Consider the following 13,042-nt stretch of genomic DNA (forward strand, 5'->3'; position numbering starts at 1 on the left):
TGGTCACAATGTGATATTTTCCTACCATTGTGCTTAACAAAATTAACTCTTTACTCAAAATTTATATAACAAAAATAATATCCCATCAACAAAAAGGGAGATCCAAAGAATTACCTGTTCTCTTCAGAATCAGGGTGTATCGAATGGAATTTCCCAGGAAAAGCCAGCCCTGTCCACATGCAAAGCCCAAAACCCAAGAGCAACTCCACTACAACCTGCAGGAAAAAAAACCAAAAATAATTTAAAATTTTCAAAAAAATCTAGAATCAAACAATGAAGGAGAATAACAAGCAATCGGTATTTTTTGTAATTACATTGAGAGGAGGGCCCGAGAACTCTTCTTCCATGATCTTGAGCATCCCTCTATCTGAAGAAAAAAAAATCTTTGAGGGTTTAAACGAGAAAGGAGAAGAAAACCCTAATTTCAAAAGATTCCAAAAATTGGATCTTTAGCTTACACTGGATCGTAGCATAGGCTGCGTGAGCGAGTAGAACACCGCCGATCAAACCCAGAACAAGTCCAAGGCCCATCTCTCCTCGATCAAGTGACGTCGATCTCTGCTCTTTGATTCGGCGATCAAATCTAGAGAGAGAGAGAGAGAGAGAGGACTAGAGCGTTGAAGCGGGTTCGGATCCTAAATATTTACATTCGGATATTCGCTTCTATTTTAGATATTTTTCCGGTCGACTGCTACCTGCAGGCCTAAAGACATGGGCCCTCGCATTAGGTTAATTTCGCAAACCCCTCCAGAACTCTTGAAGGTGTTGCACATAAGTGCCCTGAACTTTGTTTATCTCGTATAACCCTCTGAACTATGAGGTGTCTCACAAAGCCACTCCGAACTTTAGTTTATCTCACATAAGGTTATACCTGTAATTTGTAAATAACTAAAAAATTCGAACTTTAGGGAGAGGAGTATGTTGCTTTTAAATGACCGGTGATAGAACTTTTGAAATGTTTCGCTCAGAAGCATTTTAGTTATGTAGGAGAGTTTGGTGAGATGAGGTAAAGTTCAGGAGGAGTTTGTAAGACACCCTATATAGTTCAAAATGGTTATGTGAGATAAATTAAGTTTAGGGGAGTTACGTAGTTGCAGAGAATTAGAGAAAATGTAGTTTCAGAATATTCCCCTAAACCTTCGCAAAGTTCCATCTAAACTTTGAGAAAAAAATCCTAGAGTTGAGGAAGAAAATTTGAGGGAGTTAGTTGTACGATGAAAGGATGTATTCAATTTGTGACATTTACCCCTTCTAATCAGTATAAAAGCTATAAACGTGGAATTTAGTTTTTTAAAAAAATTTAAATAATGAAACACAGAGGATTTCATTTTATACCAAAAGCATTTTATCGTCAACAAGCCTGAAAAGAAAATGGCTTGCTAAAACTGTAGGTCAAATCCGAAGGATCTCAAATTGAAACTTCATATTTGGAAAAGCCCATCTTATCCTTTTGAAGGTCATGAAAACTTTTGAGAAGGAACAAAGTTCCAAATATGAAGCTACTAAATCAAAAATAAAATTTAAATAATTAATAATAAACAACACAGTTACGCAACGCAATTTTTTACAATGCAAATTGAGAAAAATGGAGCCGAAGAAGTAAAAGCACATCCAGAGATCTCAGCAAATCCCAAGCAGCTTCATTTGGAGAATATTTAGCCTTATATACAACACTTGTTTTCCCATAGTTTACAGATATTCCACCAAAACAAACAAACCATAGTTACATTACAAACGAGACCAATCATCGAAAATATAGCCCCCAAAAAAATTCAAATAAAACTTTCGAAAATATTAAAGCAACACCAACTAGCTGCAGATTTTAAGATAACCATCCTCTGTTCCCACGAGAAACAACCGCGAAAAAGGGAGCACATCGATGGTAGATATAACCGAGAGGTTCCTTGTACCCTTATCAGCCGTATACAAATTCTGAAGTGAAAGCTGCCTCTGCCCTCCCTACAGTAATTTCAGAATATAACAATGCATTTAGTAAAGTTTCGATACAAGCTTTAGCATCTGAATGTCAGAGATATTTAAATCTTAAGAGGATTTATACATACTTCATTTGTGCACCGAGAAAGGGAAGTTAGTGCAATCTTATTTCTGGAGACCGAGATCACATCCTGACCCCAAATCGAGAAGCTGGAGATGCCATCTTGATGGCCTCTAAAAACATTTGACTGAGATCCCAGATTCCTGTGACAAGGGGGCATTATTAGCATTCAATGCTCCATTTGTTAAGCAGAAGTTTTGTAAAAAACTTCTCATGATTTTATGAGCTCTGTATCCGTAGAGTAAGCTATGAATACTGAAGAATAAGAAAAATGTCACGAGATGGAGATTAATGACGAGAAGTATATAATGGCATTACATATCAGGAAATAAGAACACAGAGTTGATTGGAAAAGGGCCTTGTTTATAAAGAACAAACCATCATCATGTAGCATTACAGAAAAAAGAAACACGCATTAAGAGATGTAATGGGCAAAATATAGTACCTCCTGAGGTCCCACACTCGCAGAGTCTTATCAAGGGAGCTGGAGACGAGCAGATTATCCTCAGGTGCAGCCAACTGTATTCATTCAAAAATTAACAAAAAGAAAGACCCTAACACAAAAACGATTAATTGCACACCCCATGTAGTATTGTTGTTTTGAACTTACTACCCCTATAGTTTCACTGTTGCATACCAACCCCCCTACCCCCAACCCACCACACAAAAAAAAAACCAATTTATTTTTATTTTTTTGCTCTTTTGCCCTGGGTGAAATTTTGGCGGATTTTGCCAAATGAAAGTAGGGAGACTGAGGGGGCATCGAGAGGGGAGTCTACCAGTTGGACTATACATCTGGGCGGACCTAATGAGCACTTTCCAGCTTAACGTCGTCAAATCAGACAAAATAATTTAACCCAGGGTGGGTAGTAACTTGAAACAAACAATACTTGGGGGTTTTAAGCACAGCAACTAACCCAAAAGCAAAATGACTATGAATTTGTCATGTGAAAACCTTGGTAATATAACCATCATGTGCTCGCCAAGCAGAAATAATATTTCCACTCCTTGCATCAAGCAACCTACAATAGCCAGAACTAAGCCCGATAGCTATATATGATGGTGATGTCACAGCTCTTTCTTGAAATTTTCCAGAGCCACAGGAGCAAATGGCAGAAACAAGGGAGGCAAAAGAATATTCGGCTGCATTATTCTTCCATAGATGCAGTTTCTGATCGTGAACAACATCAATAAACCTGCATAGAGGATTTCAGAACACGTGACTAGCATTGTTATAGGGGTTGAATAAAAGTTTAATTGGGAATAGACTCCTTGTACTATCACCCAATTGCGGATAGACCCCCTGTAGTTCGATTGTTCCGGATAACCCCCCTTACTATCGTCCAATTGTGGATGGACCCCGAGTGAAGTTTTTTGACTCTTTAACCTTCAGGAAGACTATTTGTCAGAAAGACAGTTTTCTCCCTTGAGGGTAAAAGAGTCCAAAAACTTCAATCATAGGGGTCTACCTGCGACAATAGAACTCCAGGGGCCTATTTGCAATGGGGTGATAGTACAGGGGGTCAATCATAGGGGTCTACCTGAATAAATAAACCTTTTCTAAATTATGACATAATTATTAGAAAATGAATCTTTTAGTTTGTGATTTTTTTCAAAAAATCCAAAAAAATACCTCTTTAAATTATGAAAATAACCACCCATGCCAAACTTCAAATATTTTGTTTTTGAGGGACATGCCAAACTTTAAATATAGAACATCATTAATTTTTAAATGAAAGAAATGCATGAAGTAGGGATATTTTTGAAGCCTTAAATTCAGAAAAAAATGTGCAACTAATGCATGTTAGCCAACATATAAACAATCACCTGACTGAACCATTCCCCATGCCGGCTACAAGCTTTTCTTCATATTCTAAGTGATGCATGCAAGTGTACAAACTATCACTGAAAGCATTAGACAATATTCCTCCTGATAGAACATTCGGAGTTAGCATGTTGGGTTGATCTGCAGTCACTTTAGCTGCAAGTGGCAAACCATTATGCGCTAAATTAGCCGATGATTCAGCATATGCTGCTATTAGCTTTCCAGTTTGCCCATTCCATACATGAATATTCCCATCACAGGAAGCAACCCTTCCACTAGTAGACAGTATGCTGATAGCATTCACCACCTATAAAACACGCATCACAAAATATAAGAGATAATTCACTATACCCGTAAAGTGTGGCAATCAGATGAACCTGCTATCTCAAAGGAAGGAATAAAATTGAGCGATGAATGAGGAAAACCTTTTTACTCGTGAGAGGCTATAGAGTCAAAGAAAATAACAGAGAAATCTTCAGGAGGAATGAAAAAAGTTGATGTCTATGAACAGTCTTTATTAAGCTGAGCTCTGATAAGCTCATCTTAGACAAGGATGAGCATTTACCAAACTGAAGAATAAAAAGCAAAACACCAAAACGAGCATGAAGGTCGAGACAAGAAATCCTCAAATTGGAGGGCTGGTCATCATCAAACAACTGAACAAGCCATGAGAGCAAAACTCAAATTGACAGGCATGTGAAGGCTTTAGAAGCATTTCAAATGACTGAAAAAAAGAGACCATACATAATTTGTTCTTATTTAAAAGCGAGAAAAACAAAAATCGGACAAACGAAAAAAGAAAAAAAAGAAGACAACCATCACAGCAACAACGAAAGAAAATAAATCATCAAGAAAGAGGAACTGACCTCATCATGACCATAATAACCAGAAACACAGTTCATTCTAGCCAATTCCCACTTCTGCACACTTCCCTTGAACCCAGGACCAACTCCTCCCGTATAAACAGTACATTCATCGTGATAAACGGCTAAAGATCTCAGTGCTCCAGGATGTGCACGTGCAGAGTAAAGAATAGATGCCTTGATTTTCCATGGAAGTTCATCTTTTAGACCCCCACTACGCCCAAGAAAATCAAGCCCATCACACTTAGCATCAGGCAACCAAAACCAAGGTTCATGGTGTTCAAGGTTGGATTTTGTTGCGTGCTTATTAGATGAACTTCGTTGAATTTCAGTCACTTGCTTGGAATTTAATGAAGTAATCCCACCTTTACCTCCTTGTGATTGTGGTATGGACCAGCCAACTCCATTAAGCAACAGTTTAGCTGGATTATATTCTGAGGAAGAAGCTTTGCCAAAATAAAACCTTTGAACATTCATATTGTCTCCGCCAGTTTTAGATGATTCCCTTGTAGAATCCCACTGAAATAAAGAAGGAAAGATCATTATGAGTAGATGAATATTTAATAAACAAGATTTTTCTTCTCATCATTCACCACGAAAACACTTACCTTCCAGTTGTAAAATCTTTGAAGAATCTGCTCCAAAAGAAACCAAACAGAACAACATTGTCTTAGCTTCTCCATGCCAATGAGGGATTGAAAGGAAGGATACAGCAGTAACCTGCATCCAGCAGTATAGCTTCATAGAAGACAATAGAAGGGAACCAAGTTGCCAAAATTACATAAAAAAGAAAATTTGCTTCACATGTTAGACCACAACGGTAAATAAATTCGATAGTGTCCTCTATAGAAAATCATATAGGGGGAAACCGGATTTTGATATGCGCCGCCAGCATGAATCTTAAAGCTGATGGTAGATAACCATCCAAACTTTTTTTGCTGGGTCACGTGTAGCCTGTAGATATTTAGACCAAGACGTGCTAAGATCAGGTTTCACCCTATGTAATTTTCGATAGAGGACCCTCTAAAAGGATGCCTTTCCATTCAATTATACTTACACAAGGTCCAATCTGCTTTCAATTTGAACAGCTTCATCTGATTTAGCTTTAGAAACCTTTAAGTTTCTCCTACTAGAAGAGGGTCCATAAGCTGCATCTGGGGAAAAGGCTAACTCCTCAAACAGATCTTTGAGTTGTGGCATGACATGTGAAATGGTTAAATCTTGTCCAATCTTCTGACAAACAGCAACGAGAGAGGTTGCAGCAATCTGGTACAAGATATAAGAGCATGATTAAATAAGGAATATGCCTAATGGTCATATCAGTAGATTTTTCATCAAATCACATAATAATAAAAGGAGCTAGAGACAGGATATTGCCTGTGTGACAGCGAGATCCATATGCGACAGCATGAGAACCTTTACATAAAGGCAGATCTCCTCCTGTTAAATTTTAAATTATAGAAAAGGCAAGCAAAAGTTACTACAATAATCACTAAGGGGAACAAAGATACATTAGCAAAACCCATGCATACCCGAATAAGCTCTTTAAGGACTACCTCCACAGGCAAGATTGAAGCAAGCCCATCTAAAGTAGAAAAACTATCAATCAATGCCAAGGAAATCCAACTGTCATGGGGCTCAGACTTATTCAAACGGGAGGCATCAATACAAGAAAGAATGATATTCCTTATTAATGGAAGAAGCTGTCTGATGATAAATTTTTCTCCAAGAAGTCCACCTGGTAATCAAACGGACCCAAAACTGGTAAGGAATTTATACAATCATTAGAAATAACTAAAATATCACAATAAGGAAATTTCATATAAAAGAATAAAAACCACTACCAATTCTAACTAGAACATTGACTCCATCAGAAGATAGTCCTTTTCCAAAAGAATGGATTATTGGCAAGATTGTCTGGAAATGATTATGAATGTTAGCTAACATAAAAAATCTAAAGATATCTAGTCATGTGAAAACCTTTAGTACAGAAGTCACCTGGTGAATAGTGATGGGAATACCAAGCTCTTCACATGAACCAATAAGCACAACAGATGCAACCGAAGCGGATGTCCTGTTAGGTGAATTGCACAAATTTGCGATCACTAAAGGTTGAATCTTTTCCAGATATGCTTGTTTACCCACTCGGGTCCACAACTCCTGGACAAAGGAATCTTGAAGAAGAGAAACCTTCAGATGTGAACATTCTGACGCCTGTAATAGCCAACACAACGGGCAAATGGTCAAGCAAAGTATATCATGATCAAAATGCACATAATATGCAAGGAAAAAAAAGAGGCTAGTCAATTGTCATATAGATGTTCCGTAATGACCTGTAAAATCTTCTGGATGCTTGGCAAGATCAATGTTTTTATTCCTTGAGTATTCAAGCACTTCAAAAATTCTTTCAATATGCATAAGGCTGACTCAGCTTCAACATTTGACAAGGGTGACATGATAAGCGATAAACAAAATGGAGCACACATTTCAGCAGCGTATGTTCCCATTGCTCTTAGTGCACCAACACTAGCAAGCTTTGCAGCATACTTAATACGATGCCCAGCTTTAGCCAGAATTTGAAGTGGAGCAAGAAATAAATATGCACATCTTATGGTTGGAGGGAAGAACTGAGACTCTAGCAAAGATTTTGCAGAAGGCCTCCTAAGAATAACAATAATTAATAACGCAGTCGCATAATAGAACAGTAGATAAACTAAAGACCAGGAAAAAGAAAAAAAAGAAAATCCATATAATCCCCATGAGGAAAAAGAAGATGGAGGGTTGGAAAAAGTCTTTTAACTTCCTTAAGTTGGAGATGGGTTTTTTCAACATGACTGCAACTAAGCACAGCTTCAGTGCAATGCATATATTCACTCTCTAAGCGTCCAAATATCTTGCTCTTGTACATTGTTATGTGGAAGCAAGCTTTTCAAAAGAAAGAATAGTATGTCATACTATACCTCTTCCAGTCCTCCTGAATGGATGCTTCGACAAATATTGCCACATGAGGAGGAAGATCCTGCAAAATTCCAGGGAGAGTGCCACTTTCTCTATAAGCAGAAAATGTCACAGGATCAAAAAGTGGCCTCTTCAGATAAAGTTCACCTAAAATACACCCAATTGAAAATATATCTCCTGCAAGGTCTTCAGAACTAATTCCCGAAGAGGATGATTTCTGTCTCCAACGCAATAGTTCTTGAAAGCCCGCAAGGGTAGTATCATTCACATTAAAACACTCAAGGAGGCCTGAAAAGAGATCAGATGGAATTATGGAATTGCTGCCAGTTGATTCTAGGATCTCCCCTTTGGACACTTGCGAAGACTTTAAACAAGGAAAATTCTTAACAAAATTTTCATGATAATTGTAAACCGGGCATAGATAGCGTGCATGTTCACAAAATGAAATAGCTTCTTCTAAATGTTCCATATAGTGAGCATCTGGAAGAAGAATATCTCCATTACTCGTTTGCAAAGAACCATTACTATCTCGTCTCATGCTAGAGTTTAACTCGGTTTTATTATAATGAGATCGTTGAGTTACACCTCGGCGCATTGGATGAGGTCTAGTAAAAAGCTGCATGCGCCCGGCTGACCTTGGCATTGATGAATCAGATATGGGCAACATTACATTCTTTGCGGAAATAGATGCTTCACCTGAAAGCTTATAACCGAAAGTTATGTCAATCCAATGATGAATTTGTCGTGACACTCGGTCACTTTCTAAGGCATCTCGGTGCAAGGAAATAAATTCTTCAGGAGTCGCAGCCCAAGATGGGACCACCAAATCACTCATCTCAGAATGAAGAGAAAAGAAAATTTGAGGGTCACTATAAAACTCAGGAATGCACTCATCTGGAGTCCATTGGTAAAGCCTCTGCATATTTGATGGATATTCATTAGGTTCATATACAGAACGAACAGCTGAACGAAGTATTCTCAGAGGTAACCTTCTTGCTTTATAACTGCAGACAGCTAATTCGGAGAGACATTCATCAGAAACATGATGTGGAATCTCCGATGTTTGAAATGTAAAATCCAGTTGTTCGTCACCTTTTGCCAGCCGCCACTTACTCTTCTTGAGGTCTCTCCAGCCAGTATCAGAGTTTTCATCAGGCTTCACAGTAAAATCTATAACCCAAGGCATGGCTATATGAAATGTATGGTCACCCCACCTTCTGCCAGCTAATCTATTCAAAATAAGTAGGTATTCATAATTGCTAAGTTCACCCTTCCACCAATGAATAAAATCCGAATGCCAATCTATAGAAGCTGATAAATGCAAGTCAGCGTAAATAGAGTGACAAGGGCAACCATCCATACAGCAAAAAGCCCTAGTAGAAGAAAAGACTGGTTCTTTTAAACTTAAGTTGCCTCTTACAAGAAACATATCAGTAATGCTAAGCCAAGCCCAAGATGAATCATTCAGCAATATACTGGAAGGACATATGTTACCATGAGCAACTCCCAAACTGTGCATGTAAGTCAATGCAGACAGCAATTGGTATATTAAAAATCTGATGTGCCAATCGGACTTTAATGCTTCAGGGCTATAGTGCAGAATGTTTTGTAAGGTATAAGGGATTTTACAACCTAATAAATAATTACAGCCAGATGACTTTATGATACCCAAAACTGGAGCGATGTTAGGATGTCTAACACTACAAGGGGTATTGCTCTCACTGAATGATGGAAATCCAATTAAGCTTAAGAAGTTTGCACTGTACTGATCAGCAAAATTTTCTTGAGTGAAGAGATTTAGTGATGATATCACATGATCTTCAGTTAAGTCAGATAGGTATTTGCGAGCAAGATCCTTGATTGTCTCATCAGAAGCTGGTTTGACACAAGCAACTGGTGCCAGCGCAGCGATTATTTTTATATATGAGTTTCTTCCAATTTGAAGATCAATGGGATCTTCTGCACTACAATCTGATGAGCGTGGGCCTACCGAATCGTTAAGCACACCCAGATTAACTTCAGATTGATCTTCAGCCGGAAAGCTTATGTCTTCTTCACCACAATCATTGTATATACTGTCCTTTGAAGAGCTGCAGGTGCTGTAAGGTGAGTCAGGTGTAAGTTCGGGTTTTTAGATGTATATTACTTATATAACATAAGAAGTAAACCTGAGAGCTCTTACACATTTGTCTCAAGCACCTGTTATCGTGATCAACTAATCGCACTAGCAAAAACTGAGCAGAGACCTCTTCGCTGTGATTTTACAATGTAAGTTGCAACCATATGATTCAGATACAGAGGTAAACAAGATAAGAAAGATAAATGTAGTAGCATATCAAAAATGAAATAAGTGGAAGTGGAAATACAGTAGCTTACCTTTCTACATTGTCTGCTCCATCATTCGGGAAGATCTGCAAAGATAATCATTGTTACTAATGCCAATTGACATAAATCATTCATGATGCATACCTTTTGATCAATGAAGCAGGCATGGTGTATATTTACAAGCATCAAAAGAAAATATAGCACAGCAACTCAAAGTCAAAGAAAAGACCGGGACGGGCCAATACTATGAAAAAATGCATTGATTTTACGTATATTTCCAACATTTCAGATTTCTTGAGATGATACACTGTTGACATCATATTACTAGAATGTGTTAATACCATTAACTCCAAGCAAATCCATCAGACTTTTAAGATGTCAAGCCATAAGAAACTAATAGTCTCATGCTGAATTGAACTAGATGAAGCTGGTTTTGAAGCTTCCCATTTGCCGAGTCAAATTAGAGGACATCAAGGAACTTGAGATTTCCAAAATTTAGATTTCCCACATTTCAGATTTCTTGACATGATACACTGTTGACATAGCATATTACTATAAAGTGTTAATGCTATTAACTCCAAGCAATTCCATCAAACTTTTAAGATGTCAAACCATAAGAAACTAATAGTCTCATGCTGTATGGAACTGTGAAGCTTCCCATTTGCCAAGTCAAATTAGACATCAAGGAACTCGAGATTCAGACAATTATCTCCTTATCACAATAATTTGGGTCCTAAATGTTGTAACTACAGCTTAACAATAACATCTTTGTTTGGCCTTAAAAATCAACTTTAAGGCATGTACCCTGTTGTGCAGACATCAGCAGCTTCATTCCATGTTCTCTATTAACACCAAATTATATGCAAGATCCAAGCATCTTCTACTTACATATCTCAATCAATATCCACATAACAATAAAGATACGATCACTGTGAAACTGAACCCTACATGAGCACAAATCCAACCCCGCTCTCCTCCACGTGTACTGCTCACATTTGTTAAACAACTCATGCATCTCAATTCGGAGCTCCATCTACTAAATAAGCTCATTTCTTTCCCAATTTTGTATACACTTACCAATGCTGTACACTACAAAGTATTGGTTGGCTAATATTATTGCTTCTTGTACTCCTATCCATTCAATCTCCATTATACCCTAGATTACATCATACACGTTACACAAGTGGACGATGACAAACACGGTCTCCTAAAATATCACCTCAAAACAATCAAATTCTTAAGGTTAAATAAGCCCAATTCCCATTAAGAGGCCAATTAAGCTTCATAAAGTTAATTAACTTCCCAAGCTATTTTAAACCCATATAACAAAAGATAAAAAAGATCCAATATTTGGAGAGAGGAGAGATCTGAATGACAGAGGAAGAGCCAAACGAGAGAGGGGAATTGGTGATCCTGTAATGGAAGATGATATCGGCCGATATGTCAGAAGCTATGCGACACTGCAAGCACTGAAAGTAGGGCAAAGTCACTGCCATCATTGGGCTTGGAAAATTGAGGAAAATTAGGGTGGGCTTTCGAGTCGCGGGATTCAAAGGGGGTTGAAGAGATGTGTGCATATGTGTGCATATCAATACAGAGAGTTGAGTTTTGTTATGTTTGAGAGGGCAAATATGCAATATTAAAGATGTCTTTGCTTACAAAGAATAGGAGTTGTTAATTTATGGGGTAATAGGACTTAAATACACAGACTACTCACCTTTGCACTTATATATTTTATACCTTTTTTACATTATGTTTTTTTAAGTTAACATGTTACTACCTCCTATTAGTATTTGCATGGAAGCTCAAAATAGGCATTCTCCCAACCAAAGAACTTTTGAGAAGAGTTGTAGGCTTGTAGCGCATGAGTTATTTAGCTTCTGCTGCAGTGCAATTGAAACAAGTAAACATATGTTTCGAGATTGCTCATTTGCTATGTAGGTGTGGTTTTCCTCTCCCATGGGTTTTCAGATTGATCGTTTTGCAGGCCTCGACATGGAAGAGTGGTTATTACAGATGTAAAAGAATTTCAGATGACGAAATTTGTGAGAAACATTAGCAATCTGTTGAGCACTATGGAAAGGTCGAACGGTCTTTAAAAATGAAAAGTGCTCAACCGAGAAGGTTGTTGAGATGGTGAACACTATCAATTGCTTCAAATATTTCCAGGTGCTAAAGATTATGTGAAACATCCTAGTTCAGAAAATTGGAGAGCACCATCGACCGAGAGATGGAATAAACTCAATTGCAATAAAGCGATGTTCGAAGCTACTGCAGAATATGGCATATGGATGGTGGTCAGAAATAATAGAGGGGACGTTATGTTGGCACGGCTTATCTAGATGGGTGGTGGAGAAATCCTTTAATCACTAAAGAAATGAGTCTTCGATGGAAATTGACCATTGCTAAAGAAGCTAGTTTCTTGCTCCTATGAATTGAATCTGATTATGCTCAGCTAGTAGCAATGATGAAAAAGAGAGAAGCAATGAACTATATAATACATATCATTTTGAAGACATCATTTTCTAGCTACAAGGCTTACACGGGTGGAAAATCATGCATGCTTGTAGGAAAGGTAACTAAGTGGTGTAAAACTAGGTCAAATGGCAAAAAAATCTTAATGAGGTTATTGTATGGGTAGAGAAGGTACCAGCCAATATTTATCCTTTTGTGTTGAGGCATCTCTCTCTCATGTAATGTTGAATTTGTTCCCATCTTAATGAAAGTTTCTATTTGATCTAAAAAAAGTAAGTCGACAAACACGTCAAAGCAAGTAAGATGATTGGATGTGATTAGCTATATGGTTCCTTATTACAGTACCAATATAGTTAGTAACAGGACTCTTGATACAAACTCTAATTTTTCCTTGTTATGGTACCAATACAGTTACTAATCGGACTCTTAATAGACCAACTAAAATTTTAAAAGACAAAAAATCCAAAAGCACTCCCTAATCAAGACTAGTCCTAACTCCCAAAAAACGATGCTCCAATTTTCCTTTGTCCATCTCAACTC

At 37.7% G+C, this 13,042-nt stretch overlaps 2 protein-coding genes across 3 annotated transcripts in view; both read right to left on the bottom strand.

Annotated features, from left to right (window-relative positions):
• Positions 1–626, bottom strand: part of LOC109820483 (membrane magnesium transporter) — a 4,447-nt gene extending 3,821 nt beyond the window's left edge. Inside the window, exons 1-3 of the mRNA XM_020386632.1 lie at positions 459–626; positions 315–367; positions 115–215 (exon numbers count right to left, since the gene is read on the bottom strand). Coding sequence (XP_020242221.1) covers positions 115–215; positions 315–367; positions 459–531 — 227 coding nt within the window. The 5' untranslated portion in view covers positions 532–626. The remainder of the gene's footprint in view (positions 1–114; positions 216–314; positions 368–458) is intronic.
• Positions 1,617–13,042, bottom strand: part of LOC109851526 (protein GFS12) — a 16,678-nt gene continuing 5,252 nt past the window's right edge. Inside the window, exons 2-17 of one of the 2 annotated variants that reach the window (XM_020421708.1) lie at positions 10,079–10,113; positions 9,902–9,955; positions 7,705–9,801; positions 7,078–7,405; positions 6,743–6,958; positions 6,589–6,661; positions 6,277–6,482; positions 6,122–6,184; positions 5,802–6,010; positions 5,353–5,464; positions 4,748–5,263; positions 3,884–4,188; positions 3,012–3,252; positions 2,502–2,575; positions 2,064–2,199; positions 1,617–1,959 (exon numbers count right to left, since the gene is read on the bottom strand). In XM_020421708.1, coding sequence (XP_020277297.1) covers positions 1,810–1,959; positions 2,064–2,199; positions 2,502–2,575; positions 3,012–3,252; positions 3,884–4,188; positions 4,748–5,263; positions 5,353–5,464; positions 5,802–6,010; positions 6,122–6,184; positions 6,277–6,482; positions 6,589–6,661; positions 6,743–6,958; positions 7,078–7,405; positions 7,705–9,801; positions 9,902–9,955; positions 10,079–10,113 — 4,815 coding nt within the window. In that variant the 3' untranslated portion in view covers positions 1,617–1,809. Of the gene's footprint in view, positions 1,960–2,063; positions 2,200–2,501; positions 2,576–3,011; positions 3,253–3,883; positions 4,189–4,747; positions 5,264–5,352; positions 5,465–5,801; positions 6,011–6,121; positions 6,185–6,276; positions 6,483–6,588; positions 6,662–6,742; positions 6,959–7,077; positions 7,406–7,704; positions 9,802–9,886; positions 9,956–10,078; positions 10,114–13,042 lie in introns of both variants that reach the window. The other variant, XM_020421707.1, reaches the window with a different exon arrangement.

Source organism: Asparagus officinalis, chromosome 8 (assembly GCF_001876935.1).
Source record: "Asparagus officinalis chromosome 8, Aspof.V1, whole genome shotgun sequence".
NCBI classification, from domain to species: Eukaryota; Viridiplantae; Streptophyta; class Magnoliopsida; order Asparagales; family Asparagaceae; genus Asparagus; species Asparagus officinalis.